The sequence below is a fragment of the Oncorhynchus mykiss genome, chromosome 25 (genome assembly GCF_057628025.1).
Source record: "Oncorhynchus mykiss isolate SJ-2025 chromosome 25, ASM5762802v1, whole genome shotgun sequence".
Lineage (NCBI taxonomy): Eukaryota > Metazoa > Chordata > Actinopteri > Salmoniformes > Salmonidae > Oncorhynchus > Oncorhynchus mykiss.
The window spans coordinates 93,560,432-93,579,192 of record NC_143046.1 but is presented as its reverse complement, the minus strand read 5'-3'; the positions used below and the strand labels follow the sequence as shown (position 1 = coordinate 93,579,192).

The window sequence follows — 18,761 nt, the reverse complement described above, 5'->3', positions numbered from 1 at the left end:
TGACCTGCTGTCTGTGTAAAGACCAGACTGGATCCTGTACACACTGACCTGCTGTCTCTGTAAAGACCAGACTGGATCCTGTATACAGATACACACTGACCTGCTGTCTCTGTAAGGGCCAGACTGGATCCTGTATACACTGACCTGCTGTCTCTGTAAAGACCAGACTGGATCCTGTACACAGATACACACTGACCTGCTGTCTCTGTAAAGACCAGACTGGATCCTGTATACAGATACACACTCACCTGCTGTCTCTGTAAGGACCAGACTGGATCCTGTACACACTGACCTGCTGTCTCTGTAAAGACCAGACTGGATCCTGTACACACTGACCTGCTGTCTCTGTAAAGACCAAACTGGATCCTGTACACACTGACCTGCTGTCTGTGTAAAGACCAGACTGTACCCTGTACACAGGTACACACTGACCTGCTGTCTCTGTAAAGACCAGACTGGATCCTGTATATAGATACACACTGACCTGCTGCCTCTGTAAAGACCAGACTGGATCCTGTACACAGGCACACACTGACCTGCTGTCTCTGTAAAGACCAGACTGGATCCTGTACACACTGACCTGCTGTCTCTGTAAAGACCAGACTGGATCCTGTACACAGGTGCACACTGACCTGCTGTCTCTGTAAAGACCAGACTGGATCTTGTACACACTGACCTGCTGTCTCTGTAAAGACCAGACTGGATCCTGTACACACTGACCTGCTGTCTCTGTAAAGACCAGACTGGATCCTGTATACAGGTACACACTGACCTGCTGTCTCTGTAAAGACCAGACTGGATCCTGTACACACTGACCTGCTGTCTCTGTAAGGACCAGACTGGATCCTGTATACACTGACCTGCTGTCTCTGTAAAGACCAGTGGATCCTGTACACAGATACACACTGACCTGCTGTCTCTGTAAAGACCAGACTGGATCCTGTATACAGATACACACTGACCTGCTGTCTCTGTAAGGACCAGACTGGATCCTGTACACACTGACCTGCTGTCTCTGTAAAGACCAGACTGGATCCTGTACACACTGACCTGCTGTCTCTGTAAAGACCAAACTGGATCCTGTTCACACTGACCTGCTGTCTGTGTAAAGACCAGACGGGACCCTGTACACAGGTACACACTGACCTGCAAAGACCAGACTGGATCCTGTGTACAGATACACACTGACCTGCTGTCTCTGTAAAGACCAGACGGGACCCTGTACACAGGTACACACTGACCTGCTGTCTCTGTAAAGACCAGACTGGATCCTGTACACAGGTACACACTGACCTGCTGTCTCTGTAAAGACCAGACTGGATCCTGTATACAGATACACACTGACCTGCTGTCTCTGTAAGGACCAGACTGGATCCTGTACACACTGACCTGCTGTCTCTGTAAAGACCAGACTGGATCCTGTACACACTGACCTGCTGTCTCTGTAAAGACCAAACTGGATCCTGTACACACTGACCTGCTGTCTCTGTAAAGACCAGACTGGATCCTGTATACAGATACACACTGACCTGCTGTCTCTGTAAAGACCAGACTGGATCCTGTGTACAGATGCACACTGACCTGCTGTCTCTGTAAAGACCAGACTGGACCCTGTACACAGGTACACACTGACCTGCTGTCTCTGTAAAGACCAGACTGGATCCTGTACACAGGTACACACTGACCTGCTGTCTCTAAAGACCAGACTGGATCCTGTATACAGATACACACTGACCTGCTGTTTCTGTAAAGACCAAACTGGATCCTGTACACAGGTACACACTGACCTGCTGTCTCTGTAAAGACCAGACTGGATCCTGTACACACTGACCTGCTGTCTGTGTAAAGACCAGACTGGATCCTGTATACAGATACACACTGACCTGCTGTCTCTGTAAAGACCAGACTGGATCCTGTACACAGGTACACACTGACCTGCTGTCTCTGTAGAGACCAGACTGGATCCTGTACACACTGACCTGCTGTCTCTGTAAAGACCAGACTGGATCCTGTACACACTGACCTGCTGTCTCTGTAAAGACCAAACTGGATCCTGTTCACACTGACCTGCTGTCTGTGTAAAGACCAGACGGGACCCTGTACACAGGTACACACTGACCTGCAAAGACCAGACTGGATCCTGTGTACAGATACACACTGACCTGCTGTCTCTGTAAAGACCAGACGGGACCCTGTACACAGGTACACACTGACCTGCTGTCTCTGTAAAGACCAGACTGGATCCTGTACACAGGTACACACTGACCTGCTGTCTCTGTAAAGACCAGACTGGATCCTGTATACAGATACACACTGACCTGCTGTCTCTGTAAGGACCAGACTGGATCCTGTACACACTGACCTGCTGTCTCTGTAAAGACCAGACTGGATCCTGTACACACTGACCTGCTGTCTCTGTAAAGACCAAACTGGATCCTGTACACACTGACCTGCTGTCTCTGTAAAGACCAGACTGGATCCTGTATACAGATACACACTGACCTGCTGTCTCTGTAAAGACCAGACTGGATCCTGTGTACAGATGCACACTGACCTGCTGTCTCTGTAAAGACCAGACTGGACCCTGTACACAGGTACACACTGACCTGCTGTCTCTGTAAAGACCAGACTGGATCCTGTACACAGGTACACACTGACCTGCTGTCTCTAAAGACCAGACTGGATCCTGTATACAGATACACACTGACCTGCTGTTTCTGTAAAGACCAAACTGGATCCTGTACACAGGTACACACTGACCTGCTGTCTCTGTAAAGACCAGACTGGATCCTGTACACACTGACCTGCTGTCTGTGTAAAGACCAGACTGGATCCTGTATACAGATACACACTGACCTGCTGTCTCTGTAAAGACCAGACTGGATCCTGTACACAGGTACACACTGACCTGCTGTCTCTGTAAAGACCAGACTGGATCCTGTACACACTGACCTGCTGTCTCTGTAAAGACCAGACTGGATCCTGTATACAGATACACACTGACCTGCTGTCTCTGTAAATACCAGACTGGATCAAGTACACAGATACACAATGACCTGCTGTCTCTGTAAAGACCAGACTGGATCCTGTACACACTGACCTGCTGTCTGTGTAAAGACCAGACTGGATCCTGTACACACTGACCTGCTGTCTGTGTAAAGACCAGACTGGATCTATGAAGCTAGCATGGAGAAGGCTTTAATAACTGTTAGTGTGGATTTCTGTCACGTTAGCAGTCCTTTCTCTGTCAGTCTTCTGTCAGTTACCTTAGCATTCCTCTCTGTTCCCTCAGTGTTCAGCTGAAAGCTGTCGGACAGCGTTCCATGTGAGCTGTGCCTTAGACAGCAGTCTGGAGATGACCACCATCATCAAAGAGCAGGATGAGGTCAAGTTCAAGTCCTTCTGCCCCAAACACTCTGGTCTGGTGGGAGGAGAGGACAGCAAGGAGGAGGGGAGGAGGGGAGGGAGACTGAGAGGAGATGAAGTTCTTAACCCCCCTGTCCCTCATCCAGTCCCCAACCCAGTGGAGGCCCTGAGCCTCCGTCACATCAGACTGCAGCAGCTGGAGGAGTCGCCACACCAGTTAGTCGATGTGAAGGAGGTGTCCCAGGCCCTGCAGCTGAACCAGGAGACAGTCCACTTCATGTATCAGTACTGGAAGCTGAAATGCCAAGCCAATCACAGCCAGCCATTGCTGACCCCCCAGATGGAAGAGGAGAGTCTGGCAGGGAGAGAGCATGATGTCGTCCTCCACCACCTGTTTCCCCGGGGGATGGGTCAGGGTTCTGCGCCTAGGCCGGCCACACCCAGGCAGCTGGCTATTGGCTAATTGTCTCCAGCTGCAGAGGGGAGGAGCCACCAAAGAGGTGGATGACTAACTCCTAACCCAATACCAGCAGGTGTATCTCGAACCATGGAAATAAATCCGGAGTGCAGCGTTGGCTGTTGCCTGTGTGCTTGTCTAATGACTGGGAGAAACATCACAAGAATATGAGACGGGTGTGCTATGACCCAGACAGACAGAACCACTGTATTCCTCAGACTCTAATCCACAGTCAAATTGACTCTGACTCTAATCCACAGTCAAATTTAACCTGACTCTAACCCACAATACTATCTAACTGACCCCGACTCTAACCCAACACACTAACTGACCCCGACTCTAACCCAACACACTAACTGACCCTGACTCTAACCCAACACACTAACTGACCCTGACTCTAACCCAACACACTAACTGACCCTGACTCTAACCCAACACACTAACTGACCCTGACTCTAACCCAACACACTAACTGACCCTGACTCTAACCCAACACACTAACTGACACTGACTCTAACCCAACACACTAACTGACCCGGACTCTAACCCAACACACTAACTGACCCTGACTCTAACCCAGCACACTAATTGACCCTGACTCTAACCCAACACACTAACTGACACTGACTCTAACCCAACACACTAACTGACCCGGACTCTAACCCAACACACTAACTGACACTGACTCTAACCCAACACACTAACTGACACTGACTCTAACCCAACACACTAACTGACCCTGACTCTAACCCAACACACTAACTGACCCTGACTCTAACCCAACACACTAACTGACCCTGACTCTAACCCAACACACTAACTGACCCTGACTCTAACCCAACACACTAACTGACCCTGACTCACCCACCATACAGTCAAATTGAACCCACTATTCAGTGGGTTAGTCACCACCATACTGTCTCACTGACCCCGACTCTAACCCACCATACAGTGTAACTGACCCTGACTCTAACCCAACACACTAACTGACCCTGACTCTAACCCAACACACTAACTGACCCTGACTCTAACCCAACACACTAACTGACCCTGACTCTAACCCAACACACTAACTGACCCTGACTCACCCACCATACAGTCAAATTGAACCCACTATTCAGTGGGTTAGTCACCACCATACTGTCTCACTGACCCCGACTCTAACCCACCATACAGTGTAACTGACCCTGACTCTAACCCAACACACTAACTGACCCTGACTCTAACCCAACACACTAACTGACCCTGACTCTAACCCAACACACTAACTGACCCTGACTCTAACCCAACACACTAACTGACCCTGACTCACCCACCATACAGTCAAATTGAACCCACTATTCAGTGGGTTAGTCACCACCATACTGTCTCACTGACCCCGACTCTAACCCACCATACAGTGTAACTGACCCTGACTCTAACCCACCTTACTGTCTGACCCTAACCCACCGTACAGTGTAACTGACCCTGACTCTAACCCACCATACAGTGTAACTGACCCTGACTCTAACCCACCTTACTGTCTGACCCTAACCCACCGTACAGTGTAACTGACCCTGACTCTAACCCACCATACAGTGTAACTGACCCCAACTCTAACCCACCATACTGTCTGACTCTAACCCACCGTACAGTGTAACTGACCCTGACTCTAACCCACCATACAGTGTAACTGACCCCAACTCTAACCCACCATACTGTCTGACTCTAACCCACCGTACAGTGTAACTGACCATGACTCTAACCCACCATACAGTCTAACTGAAAATAAATATAGATTAGACGGCTATAATGACATTTAGCAGGTCGGGTGGGTCTTTGGATGTCGGCTATATGTTGTCTTACCTCCTTTAGCATTAATGCTCCTGGCTAATGGCGCTAGCTTTTTCTGAAGCTAGTTTCTTCTTGGAGGCTTTTTCCGCCGCTAATGCACGAGTCCGGATAACAATGTCACCTGTAATGCCACCTTTTGTAGCCTGCCATGACTTTTTGACTAAAGCTAAAGGAGTTTAAACTTGAAGTGGAGGTCAGATGAGTTGGAAACGACTTGTGTGAAGCTCTTAGTTCATGCGGCCATCTCGTTCAAGGGTCACGTGATCCCCATAACAGCCTATTTCTGTCATTTATTGGGTATTGTAGACACTTGCCTTTGTTGGTAATTGCTGCAATATAGCCTGTTCAAAACTTTTGTCAAGGTTTAAACCAGTTTGCAATTGTTTTATTTCATTCTGTTGAGACATTTTCTTTAGCCAAATTAAGTTTAAATGAATGCTGTGTTTGCCACAATTTAGTAGCCTGCTCATATACAGTGTGTTCTAAAATTGATTACATTTCCCGCCAATCTACACACAATGCCCCATAATGACAAAGCAAAAACAGATTTAAAAAAATCTTTACAAATTTACATAAGCATTCAGACCCTTTACTCAGTAATTTGTTGAACCACATTTGGCAGCGATTACAGCCTCGAGTCTTCTTGGCACACCTGTATTTGGGGACTTTCTCCAATTCTTCTCTGCAGATCCTCTCAAGCTCTGTCAGGTTGGATGGGGAGAGTCGCTGCACAGCTATTTTCAGGTTTCTCCAGAGATTCGATCAGGTTCAAGTCTGGACTCTTGCTGGGCCACTCAAGGACATTCAAAGCCACTCCTGCGTTGTCTTGGCTGTGTGCTTAGGGTCGTTGTCCTGTTTGAAGGTGAACCTCGCACCAGTCTGAGCATTCTAGAGCACGTTTTCGTCAAGGATCTCTCTGTACTTTGTTCCTTTCATCTTTCCCTCGATCCTGACTAGTCTCCCAGTCCCTGCCACTGATAAACATCCCCACAGCATGATGCTGCCACCACCATGCTTCCCCGTAGGGATGGTGCCAGGTTTCCTCCAGACGTGACGCTTGGCATTCAGGCCAAATAATTAAATCTTGTTTCTCATGGTTTGAGAGTCCTTTAGGTGCCTTTTGGCAAACTCCAAGCGCCTTATGCTGAGGAGTGGCTTCCGTCTGGCCACTCTACCATGAAGGCTTGATTGGTGGGGTACTGTAGAGATGGTTTATCTTCTGGAAGGTTCTCCCATCTCCGCAGAGGAAATCTGTCAGAGTGACCATAGGGTTCTGGGTCACCTCCCTGACCAAGGCCCTTCTTCCCCATTGCTCAGTTTGGCCAGGCGGCCAGCTCTAGGAAGAGTCTTGGTGGTTCTAAACTTCTTCCATTTAAGAATGATGGAGGCCACTGTGTTCTTGGAGACCTTCAATGCTGCAGACATTTTTTGGTACCCTTCCCCAGATCTGTGCCTCGACACAATCCTGTCTCTGAGCTCTACGGACATTTCCTTCAACATAATTTTTTGCTCTGACATGTACTGCTGTCAACTGTGGGACCTTTATATAGACAGGTGTGTGCCTTTCCGAATCATGTCCAATCAAGTTGTAGAAACATCAAGGACGATCAATCGAAACAGGATGCACCTGAGCTCAATTTCAAAAAACCTGTTTTCACTTTGTCATTATGGGGTATTGTGTGTAGATTGAGTATTATTTATTTTATTTTTTAAAACAATGCTGTAATGTAGCAAAATGTGGAAAAAGTCAAGGGGTCTGAATGAACTGTATTCCCTATAAACAATGGCTTGACTTTTGATATTACCCGTCCAAAGTTACTCCTATAATATAATGCTTATCTTTCTATAACATATTCTGATAGATTTACATAAGGTTAATTTGTAAATGTTATAACTGTGTAGCAGATGCAGTAAACATCTGCCATAAAGAAATGCATGTGAGTGTCGTAGCATGTTGCCAGTCTCTCTCTCTCTCTGGGGACAGGCTAATGCATGTGGGTGTCGTAGCATGTTGCCAGTCTCTCTTTCTCTCTGGGGACAGGCTAATGCATGTGGGTGTCGTAGCATGTTGCCAGTCTCTCTCTCTCTCTGGGGACAGGCTAATGCATGTGGGTGTCGTAGCATGTTGCCAGTCTCTCTCTCTCTCTGGGGACAGGCTAATGCATGTGGGTGTCGTAGCATGTTGCCAGTCTCTCTCTCTGGGGACAGGCTAATGCATGTGGTTGTTGTAGCATGTTGCCAGTCTCTCTCTCTCTCTGGGGACAGGCTAATGCATGTGGGTGTCGTAGCATGTTGCCAGTCTCTCTCTCTCTCTGGGGACAGGCTAATGCATGTGGGTGTCGTAGCATGTTGCCAGTCTCTCTCTCTGGGGACAGGCTAATGCATGTGAGTGTCGTAGCATGTTGCCAGTCTCTCTTTCTCTCTCTCTGGGGACAGGCTAATGCATGTGAGTGTCGTAGCATGTTGCCAGTCTCTCTCTCTCTCTCTGGGGACAGGCTAATGCATGTGAGTGTCGTAGCATGTTGCCAGTCTCTCTCTCTCTCTGGGGACAGGCTAATGCATGTGAGTGTCGTAGCATGTTGCCAGTCTCTCTCTCTCTCTCTGGGGACAGGCTAATGCATGTGAGTGTCGTAGCATGTTGCCAGTCTCTCTCTCTCTCTGGGGACAGGCTAATGCATGTGAGTGTCGTAGCATGTTGCCAGTCTCTCTCTCTCTCTCTGGGGACAGGCTATATCTACACTGAACAAAAATATAAATGCAAGTCCCATGTTTCATGAACTGAAATAAAAGATCCCAGAAGTGTTCCACATGCTAAAAAAGCATATTTCCCACAATTGTTTACATCCCTGTTAGTGAGCATTTTATCCTAGGCTGCCGCACGACAGAAAAGTTACAATTTTAAGCTAGCATGTTGTGCGACATGCGTAGTAGCCTCCCCTTTTTGTTGTTTCCTTCCCTTTCAACAGTTGGCCGTAATGACATGCTTCAATAATAAAAGGACTACAACAAAATGCAGATGGTTTTCTTTTTGCGTCACCAAGATTGAATGGTTACGGGTCTGAACAAATAACTGATATAGCCTCCTTTCAAACTCCCCAGCACATGGCCATTTCTATTGGCTGCTGTACTTAAGAGCTTGCATCCCTCTTCCAATAGTCTATTAGTATAAGAAATTATAAAACTAAATTCTTCCAGCCTAGTTTTTCCTGGGACTCCAAGAGCGTTTAAGGAGTGAGGCCAATGGAGAGCGTGGCTCATATTGTGAGACAGAGGCTATAAATTAGAAGCTTATGCATAGCCCATCAATCATTTGTGATTTCCTTGAATTTATTACCTGATCATTCCTCTTTCAGGTAATTCTCTCAATTTAAATAAATTCATTAGGTCCTAATCTAAGGATTTCACGGATTAAATCCAGCCCAAAGCCTAGTCCTGGACTAATATTCTCAAGAGATTCTCCTCCATCTGTGTCAGGGAAACCAGCCCTACAAGTCCTTAGAACCTGAAGTCACAGAACGGAGGCTAAAATGCATGTGATGGTTTTTAACACTATTATTGCATGTTTTGAAGTCTGGCACAAAAAGAGAATCATCAGCACTGCATCAAACATACAATCTTATTAGTTGTATGATATTTACAATAAATGCATCACTTTTCCCTCATATTAGTCTCTGGGTACTATGACAACAGCAGTTCCAATACTCCTGATAGCACAATGCAGCTCAACAGTAAATGACAGTGCTCAATAACAATGGGTTTAACGACATCCATCAACCTCTGCCCGGGTAGAGAGAGGTTTAGTTAGGGTGAACTCTACCGGGGTAGAGCCGCCTTGATGACAGCATTGCTGTCTCTTGGCATTCTCTCAACTTCATGAGGTAGTCACCTGGAATGCATTTATTTTGATTGGTTTAAAAATTTTTTGGTTACTACATGATACCATACGTGTTATTTCAGTTTTGATGTCTTCACTACTTTTTTGGTCATGTTGGGGCGGCAGGGTGGTGGTTAGAGCATTGGACTAGTAACCGAAAGGTTACAAGTTCGAATGTATACATATCTGTCGTTCTGTCCCTGAACAGGCAGTTAACCCACTGTTCCTAGGCCGTCATTGAAAATAAGAATTTGTTCTTAACTGACTTACTTAGTTAAATAAAGGTATAAATAAATGTAGTGTAACTCACTGTGCTTTAAACCACATGGACGCCTCACCTCACAAAATAAAACAATACATGCTGAGGCCAAGAACTCCTGAGCTCACCTAGAAAACCTGAAATAACATCAACAAGGTTTCAGAGTAAAAGTCCACAATAAGGTTTCAGCTCTGTGCTTTAATAACACTATCTGACCAGGTATACTAGCATCACTCAAATGAAGAAAACAATATCATGTACTTAAAATTAAATGTATCCTATGGCTATTACAGGAAACAAACCTAATTCAAGGCCTATCCATAGATATAAAACCACCTGGAACTAACAATATTCCAGTATTACTAGAACGTTGCTCTTTCATATACACATAAATAATAGAAACCTCTACTGTTTAAAGTAATCTATGAGAGGAGAGCAGTGACGCTTCAAGAGATGAGACAAATGCTGTAGCCGGCTGTAGCTGGGAGGTGTACTGTACTCTGCTGACTGTAGCTGGGAGGTGTACTGTACTCTGCTGGCTGTAGCTGGGAGGTGTACTGTACTCTGCTGACTGTAGCTGGGAGGTGTACTGTACTCTGCTGACTGTAGCTGGGAGGTGTACTGTACTCTGCTGGCTGTAGCTGGGAGGTGTACTGTACTCTGCTGGCTGTAGCTGGGAGGTGTACTGTACTCTGCTGGCTGTAGCTGGGAGGTGTACTGTACTCTGCTGACTGTAGCTGGGAGGTGTACTGTACTCTGCTGGCTGTAGCTGGGAGGTGTACTGTACTCTGCTGACTGTAGCTGGAGGTGTACTGTACTCTGCTCACTGTAGCTGGGAGGTGTACTGTACTCTGCTGACTGTAGCTGGGAGGTGTACTGTACTCTGCTGACTGTAGCTGGGAGGTGTACTGTACTCTGCTGACTGTAGCTGGGAGGTGTACTGTACTCTGCTGACTGTAGCTGGGAGGTGTACTGTACTCTGCTGGCTGTAGCTGGGAGGTGTACTGTACTCTGCTGACTGTAGCTGGGAGGTGTACTGTACTCTGCTGACTGTAGCTGGGAGGTGTACTGTACTCTGCTGACTGTAGCTGGGAGGTGTACTGTACTCTGCTGACTGTAGCTGGGAGGTGTACAGTACTCTGCTGACTAGCTGGGAGGTGTACTGTACTCTGCTGGCTGTAGCTGGGAGGTGTACTGTACTCTGCTGGCTGTAGCTGGGAGGTGAGGTGTACTCTGCTGACTGTAGCTGGGAGGTGTACTGTACCCTGCTGGCTGTAGCTGGGAGGTGAGGTGTACTCTGCTGACTGTAGCTGGGAGGTGTACTGTACCCTGCTGGCTGTAGCTGGGAGGTGTACTGTACTCTGCTGACTGTAGCTGGGAGGTGTACTGTACTCTGCTGGCTGTAGCTGGGAGGTGTACTGTACTCTGCTGACTGTAGCTGGGAGGTGTACTGTACTCTGCTGGCTGTAGCTGGGAGGTGTACTGTACTCTGCTGACTGTAGCTGGGAGGTGTACTGTACTCTGCTGACTGTAGCTGGGAGGTGTACTGTACTCTGCTGACTGTAGCTGGGAGGTGTACTGTACTCTGCTGACTGTAGCTGGGAGGTGTACTGTACTCTGCTGACTGTAGCTGGGAGGTGTACTGTACTCTGCTGACTGTAGCTGGGAGGTGTACTGTACTCTGCTGACTGTAGCTGGGAGGTGTACTGTACTCTGCTGGCTGTAGCTGGGAGGTGTACTGTACTCTGCTGGCTGTAGCTGGGAGGTGTACTGTACTCTGCTGGCTGTAGCTGGGAGGTGAGGTGTACTCTGCTGGCTGTAGCTGGGAGGTGTACTGTACTCTGCTGGCTGTAGCTGGGAGGTGTACTGTACTCTGCTGGCTGTAGCTGGGAGGTGTACTGTACTCTGCTGGCTGTAGCTGGGAGGTGTACTGTACTCTGCTGGCTGTAGCTGGGAGGTGTACTGTACTCTGCTGGCTGTAGCTGGGAGGTGTACTGTACTCTGCTGGCTGTAGCTGGGAGGTGTACTGTACTCTGCTGGCTGTAGCTGGGAGGTGTACTGTACTCTGCTGGCTGTAGCTGGGAGGTGTACTCTGCACTGTACTCTGCTGGCTGTAGCTGGGAGGTGTACTGTACTCTTCTGGCTGTAGCTGGGAGGTGTACTGTACTCTGCTGACTGTAGCTGGGAGGTGTACTGTACTCTGCTGACTGTAGCTGGGAGGTGAGGTGTACTGTACTCTGCTGGCTGTAGCTGGGAGGTGTACTGTACTCTGCTGACTGTAGCTGGGAGGTGTACTGTACTCTGCTGACTGTAGCTGGGAGGTGAGGTGTACTCTGCTGACTGTAGCTGGGAGGTGTACAGTACTCTGCTGGCTGTAGCTGGGAGGTGTACTGTACTCTGCTGGCTGTAGCTGGGAGGTGTACTGTACTCTGACTGTCTTGTGTGTTTGTACCACAGACAGGTGTGTGTTTAGTTCTCTCAGTGCAGACGAGTTACAGACAAACAACTAACAGGTGGAAGGACCTGATTAGCTGGCTATCTGAGTGTAAAAGGACCTGGTTGGTTCGAAGTGTAGATTAGTACAGCAGATCCCTGATGAGGAGAGAGACAACATACATTCATAAAGGGATTTCTGTCCATCTGTCATCTTGAAGACATTATGGAGTTGGGCCCAGTTCTGCTGCAGGTCAGCATCTCCCAGACTGTGGTCAAGGCCTCTCCTGAAGCCTTTAGGGGGTCCGAGGGGGTGTGTCGGGGTCTGGGTCAGCCTAGGCCTCAGTCCACTCTGGGTGTTGGGTTAGAGGTGGTCGTGCTCCTGGCAGCAGAGCTGTCCATTGGGGGGCCAGGGCCGTAGCGCCCCCTCCTGGTGGTTCTTGCAGAAGGAGTTGGGGCACAGCTGGCAGAAGGCCTCAGATGGCTTTCCACACACGTCACAGTGGTGCCACGGGCAGTCCCAGCGCCCTGAAACATAACATAGTTATATAATAGATATTATATTGGTTAACACATTATGTTATATACAGTGGGGCAAAAAATTATTTAGTCAGCCACCAATTGTGCAAGTTCTTCCACTTAAAGACGAGGCCTGTAATTTTCATCATAGGTACACTTCAACTATGACAGACAAAATGAGAAAAAATCCAGAAAATCACATTGTAGGATTTTTTATGAATTTATTTGCAAATTATGGTGGAAAATAAGTATTTGGTCACCTAAAAACAAGCAAGGTTTCTGGCTCTCACAGACCTGTAACTTCTTCTTTAAGAGGCTCCTCTGTCCTCCACTCGTTACCTGTATTAATGGCACCTGTTTGAACTTGTTATCAGTATAAAAGACACCTGTCCACAGCCCCAAACTCCACTATGGCCAAGACCAAAGAGCTGTCAAAGGACACCAGAAACAAAATTGTAGACCTGCACCAGGCTGGGAAGACTGAATCTGCAATAGATAAGCAGCTTGGTTTGAAGAAATCAACTGTGGGAGCAATTATTAGGAAATGGAAGACATACTAGACCACTGATAATCTCCCTCGATCTGGGGCTCCACGCAAGATCTCACCCTGGTGAGCAAAAATCCCAGAACCACACGGGGGGACCTAGTGAACAACAAAGCCTACCATCAGTAACACACTACGCCGCCAGGGACTCAAATCCTGCAGTGCCAGACGTGTCCCCCTGCTTAAGCCAGTACATGTCCAGGCCCGTCTGAAGTTTGCTAGAGAGCATTTGGATGATCCAGAAGAAGATTGGGAGAATGTCATATGGTCAGATGAAACCAAAATATAACTTTTTGGTAAAAACTCAACTCGTCGTGTTTGGAGGACAAAGAATGCTGAGTTGCATCCAAAGAACACCATACCTACTGTGAAGCATGGGGGTGGAAACATCATGCTTTGGGGCTGTTTTTCTGCAAAGGGACCAGGACGACTGATCCATGTAAAGGAAAGAATGAATGGGGCCATGCATCGTGAGATTTTGAGTGAAAACCTCCTTCCATCAGCAAGGGCATTGAAGATGAAATGTGGCTGGGTCTTTCCGCATGACAATGATCCCAAACACACCACCCGGGCAACGAAGGAGTGGCTTCGTAAGAAGCATTTCAAGGTCCTGGAGTGGCCTAGCCAGTCTCCAGATCTCAACCCCATAGAAAATCTTTGGAGGGAGTTGAAAGTCCGTGTTGCCCAGCAACAGCCCCAAAACATCACTGCTCTAGAGGAGATCTGCATGGAGGAATGGGCCAAAATACCAGCAACAGTGTGTGAAAACCTTGTGAAGACTTACAGAAAACGTTTGACCTCTGTCATTGCCAACAAAGGGTATATAACAAAGTATTGTATAAGTATTTGGTCAATAACAAAAGTTTATTTTCCACCATAATTTTCAAATAAATTCATAAAAAATCCTACAATGTGATTTCCTGGATTTTTTTTTCTCATTTTGTCTGTCATAGTTGAAGTGTACCTATGATAAATGACAGGCCTCTCATCTTTTTAAGTGGGAGAACTTGCACAATTGGTGGCTGGCTAAATACTTTTTTGCCCCACTGTATATAATATCATCATGTGTTGGGGTCAGATATATAATATATTTTTGAATATTTGTATTCGGTACAGGTTTCCATATTTTCACTGTCATTTAGGTTAGTATTATGGAGTAACTACAATGTTGTTGCTCCATCTTCAGTTGTCTCCTTTCATAGCCATTAAAACTCTGCTTTAAAGTCCCTATTGGCCTCATGGTGAAATCCCTGTGCGGTTTCCCTCTCCGGAAACTGAGTTAGGAAGGGTGACTGGGTGTATAGAGTACCACGGTATGAGTCATAATACCCATAAAACCTAGCAGTCAAACAGGGCAATAGTTCCAATTGTTGTTCAACCATTAACTGGTCCCATAGCCCTTATTTTAAGTGTTTTTAAAAATCCCCTTTGTTTCGTGTAGGCTTACCCTAATCTCTCTACGACAAGTGGACTTTATCAGTACATTCACCTTTATTCACCCCCCCAAAATGAAACACCAATTAGCTGCTAATGTGGCTATCATAAAGAACTACAAATGCCATGATGATCTGGACTCTGGATTAACGATCTAATGTTAGCTAAATGTAGCAATGAATAAATTGGCTACATTTCTTTCAATGGACAATTCTGTGAACTGTGCAAGTTTTAAATAATACCTGTTAACAAAGGTGTTAGAGATGACGTGCAGGTGCTGGCAGGGATTTGTAGTCTTGCACGATGTCTACTTTCATTCTAATTAGCATTTTAGAATCTGAGAGAGAATAGAGCTGAATATATTGATAGTCACCTTGCCCTAGAGAGATTTACATGGCTATCAAAACGTCATGCCAGGGTAAGCCTACACCAAACAGACCTTATTTTAATTCATTGTTAAATCCCCTATGGGAGGAATGAATGGTGGAAAAACGATTGGTACCATTTCCCTGTTTGACCGCTAGGGTATTATAACACCTACACTATGGGGCTCTATTGATATACCAACCAAAGTGTAATTAATAACTTAACCATGCTCAAAAGGGATATTCAATGTCTGCCTTTTTAATGGAATGTTTTAACCATCTACCCTTCTTTGCGAGGCATTGTAAAACCTCCCTGGTCTTTGTGGTTGAATCTGTGTTTGAAATTCACTGTTGGACTGAGGGACCTTACAGATAATTGTACATGTGTGATACAGAGATGAGGTAGCCATTCAAAAATCATGTTAAACACTATTATTGCACACACAGTGAGTCCATGCAACTTATTATGAGACTTGTTAAGTAAATTTTTACTCCTGAACTTATTTAGGCTCCTTGACATAAACAAAGGAGTTGAATATTATTGATGAGATATTTCAGCTTTTTATTCTTAATTAGGGTTAGGGTCTTACCGAATTGTCTCTTGGTATGGTCCAGGCAGGAGAGGTGGAAGGGTCAGGGGGTTAGGATCTTACCGAATTGTCTCTTGGTATGGTCCAGGCAGGAGAGGTGGAAGGGTCAGGGGGTTAGGGTCTTACCGAAGGGTCTCTTGGTGTGGTCCAGGCAGGAGAGGTGGAAGTGTCAGGGGGTTAGGGTCTTACCGAAGGGTCTCTTGGTGTGGTCCAGGCAGGAGAGGTGGAAGGGTCAGGGGGTTAGGGTCTTACCGAAGGGTCTCTTGGTTCGGTCCAGGCAGGAGAGGTGGAAGGGTCAGGAGTTAGGGGGTTAGGGTCTTACCAAAGGGTCTCTTGGTGCGGTCCAGGCAGGAGAGGTGGAAGGGTCGGGGGTTAGGGGGTTAGGGTCTTACCGAAGGGTCTCTTGGTGCGGTCCAGGCAGGAGAGGTGGAAGGCCTTGGTGCAGCTCTTCCTGTCACACAGAACCAGCTGACCTCCGTCTCCACAGCGGAAACACTCGTCCTCAGACTCCTTCCCCTCGTTCCGCGCCCGACGCTTCTTCACTTTCTTCTTGGCTTTCTTCCCCTTGGGCTCCGCGGCCTGGAAACCAGACGTCTGACAGGAAACAACAGTCAGATAGGGGCCTGGCCACCAGAGGCCTGACAGGAAACAGTCAGATAAGGGCCTGGCCACCAGAGGCCTGACTTGAAACAGTCAGATAGGGGCCTGGCCACCAGAGGTCTGACAGGAAACAGTCAGATAGGGGCCTGGCCACCAGAGGTCTGACAGGAAACAGTCAGATAGGGGCCTGGCCACCAGAGGTCTGATTGGAAACAGTCAGGGGCCTGGCCACCAGAGGTCTGACAGGAAACAGTCAGATAGGGGCCTGGCCACCAGAGGTGTGACAGGAAACAGCACTAATGTAGGGGCCTGGCCACCAGATGTCTGACAGGAAACAGCAGTCAGATAGGGGCCTGGCCACCAGAGGTCTGGAACAGGAGACAATAGTCAGGTGGACCTCGAGACTGTCATGTGTTTGAGTTTTTTATAAAGTGTCCCCATTCTAAATCTTTCGATCATTTCTGATTGTTCCCGAGAGGAGCAAACTCACCTTGGGCCGATCTCCAAGGAAACCGCTACAGTTGGAAGCCCCACAGCGACACGCCGTCTTTTCATTACCAAGGCAATCCAGGTTGTAGTTGAAGGTGAGCTCTGTCCCTGGAAACCACAAAACACCATGTTAATGTCATGGTTGGGATCTGAACCCATGTCTCCCACGGGAGAAACCAACGTCAGACCAAGAGGAAATTCCCTTTTGAGCCGAGGGTGACACTGATTTTGAATTCGCAGGAAGGGCTACCTCCTCACGAGACCATGAGCCTGACTCATGTTTGGTACATTAACACACTGTCCCTTTATTAAACCACAAAACACCAACTAACTAAGTCAACCATAAAACAAGAGAACAGTGGACATGTCTGGGTTCTCACCAGCAGGGATGTCACAGACAGCGAACAGCCCAACTCTCGTGTCTCCGTTCACCGTCCACTTCTGAGTGTCACAGTTGGGCTGGCAGCTGTGGTTCATGAAGCGGGAGTAGTTCCCTTTAGGGCCAGCGTCTATGATCCGGTCCTGGAAACACAGGTCAGGCAGGTGAAGAGGTATGCAGTAACAGATGATCCTGTCCTGGAAACCCAACAGGTCAGTGTCCAGGCCAGCAGTAACATTATAACAGATCAGTGTCCAGGCCAGCAGTAACATTATAACAGGTCAGTGTCCAGGCCAGCAGTAACATTATAACAGGTCAGTGTCCAGGCCAGCAGTAACATTATAACAGGTCAGTGTCCAGGCCAGCAGTAACATTATAACAGGTCAGTGTCCAGGCCAGCAGTAACATTATAACAGGTCAGAACAGTGTCCAGGCCAGCAGAAACATTATAACAGGTCAGTGTCCAGGCCAGCAGTAACATTATAACAGGTCAGAACAGTGTCCAGGCCAGCAGTAACATTATAACAGGTCAGAACAGTGTCCAGGCCAGCAGTAACATTATAACAGGTCAGAACAGTGTCCAGGCCAGCAGTAACATTATAACAGTCCAGTGTCCAGGCCAGCAGTAACATTATAACAGGTCAGAACAGTGTCCAGGCCAGCAGTAACATTATAACAGGTCAGTGTCCAGGCCAGCAGTAACATTATAACAGGTCAATCCAGTGTCCAGGCCAGCAGTAACATTATAACAGGTCAGTGTCCAGGCCAGCAGTAACATTATAACAGGTCAATCCAGTGTCCAGGCCAGCAGTAACATTATAACAGGTCAGTGTCCAGGCCAGCAGTAACATTATAACAGGTCAATCCAGTGTCCAGGCCAGCAGTAACATTATAACAGGTCAGAACAGTGTCCAGGCCAGCAGTAACATTATAACAGGTCAGTGTCCAGGCCAGCAGTAACATTATAACAGGTCAGAACAGTGTCCAGGCCAGCAGTAACATTATAACAGGTCAGTGTCCAGGCCAGCAGTAACATTATAACAGGTCAGTCCAGTGTCCAGGCCAGCAGTAACATTATAACAGGTCAGTGTCCAGGCCAGCAGTAACATTATAACAGGTCAGTGTCCAGGCCAGCAGTAACATTATAACAGGTCAGAACAGTGTCCAGGCCAGCAGTAACATTATAACAGGTCAGAACAGTGTCCAGGCCAGCAGTAACTTTATAACAGTCCAGTGTCCAGGCCAGCAGTAACATTATAACATGTCAGTGTCCAGGCCAGCAGTAACATTATAACAGGTCAGGTCAGTGTCCAGGCCAGCAGTAACATTATAACAGGTCAGAACAGTGTCCAGGCCAGCAGTAATATTATAACAGGTCAGAACAGTGTCCAGGCCAGCAGTAACATAACAGGTCAGAACAGTGTCCAGGCCAGCAGTAACATTATAACAGGTTAGAACAGTGTCCAGGCCAGCAGTAACATTATAACAGGTCAGTGTCCAGGCCAGCAGTAACATTATAACAGGTCAGTGTCCAGGCCAGCAGTAACATTATAACAGGTCAGAACAGTGTCCAGGCCAGCAGTAACATTATAACAGGTCAGTGTCCAGGCCAGCAGTAA

General features: G+C 47.3%; 2 protein-coding genes and 1 long non-coding RNA gene across 14 annotated transcripts in view; 1 reads left to right on the top strand and 2 right to left on the bottom strand.

Moving 5' to 3' along the window:
- Positions 1–3,940, top strand: part of LOC110506009 (protein Jade-1) — a 28,555-nt gene extending 24,615 nt beyond the window's left edge. For all 11 annotated transcript variants that reach the window (XR_016492097.1, XR_016492096.1, XR_016492098.1 and 8 more), the window contains one exon: positions 3,293–3,940. Coding sequence is in view for 8 of the 11 variants with exons in the window: in XM_036962899.2 (XP_036818794.2) it covers positions 3,293–3,829 (537 nt within the window). In the remaining 3 variants the exon portion in view is untranslated. The remainder of the gene's footprint in view (positions 1–3,292) is intronic.
- Positions 3,941–5,178: 1,238 nt separating this feature from the next.
- Positions 5,179–6,213, bottom strand: LOC149972174 (uncharacterized). 2 transcript variants are annotated; one of them, XR_016492099.1, is made up of 2 exons: positions 5,395–6,213; positions 5,179–5,338 (listed from the first exon to the last, which is right to left on the bottom strand). It is a non-coding gene; the product is annotated as an uncharacterized LOC149972174 (long non-coding RNA). The 2 variants fall into 2 exon arrangements; XR_016492100.1 differs by having other exon boundaries at positions 5,573–5,665.
- A 3,759-nt stretch (positions 6,214–9,972) lies between these two features.
- Positions 9,973–18,761, bottom strand: part of nsd2 (nuclear receptor binding SET domain protein 2) — a 62,551-nt gene continuing 53,762 nt past the window's right edge. Inside the window, exons 17-20 of the mRNA XM_090221493.1 lie at positions 17,144–17,285; positions 16,765–16,871; positions 16,067–16,268; positions 9,973–12,750 (exon numbers count right to left, since the gene is read on the bottom strand). Of these exons, the coding sequence (XP_090077619.1) occupies positions 12,587–12,750; positions 16,067–16,268; positions 16,765–16,871; positions 17,144–17,285 (615 nt within the window). The 3' untranslated portion in view covers positions 9,973–12,586. The remainder of the gene's footprint in view (positions 12,751–16,066; positions 16,269–16,764; positions 16,872–17,143; positions 17,286–18,761) is intronic.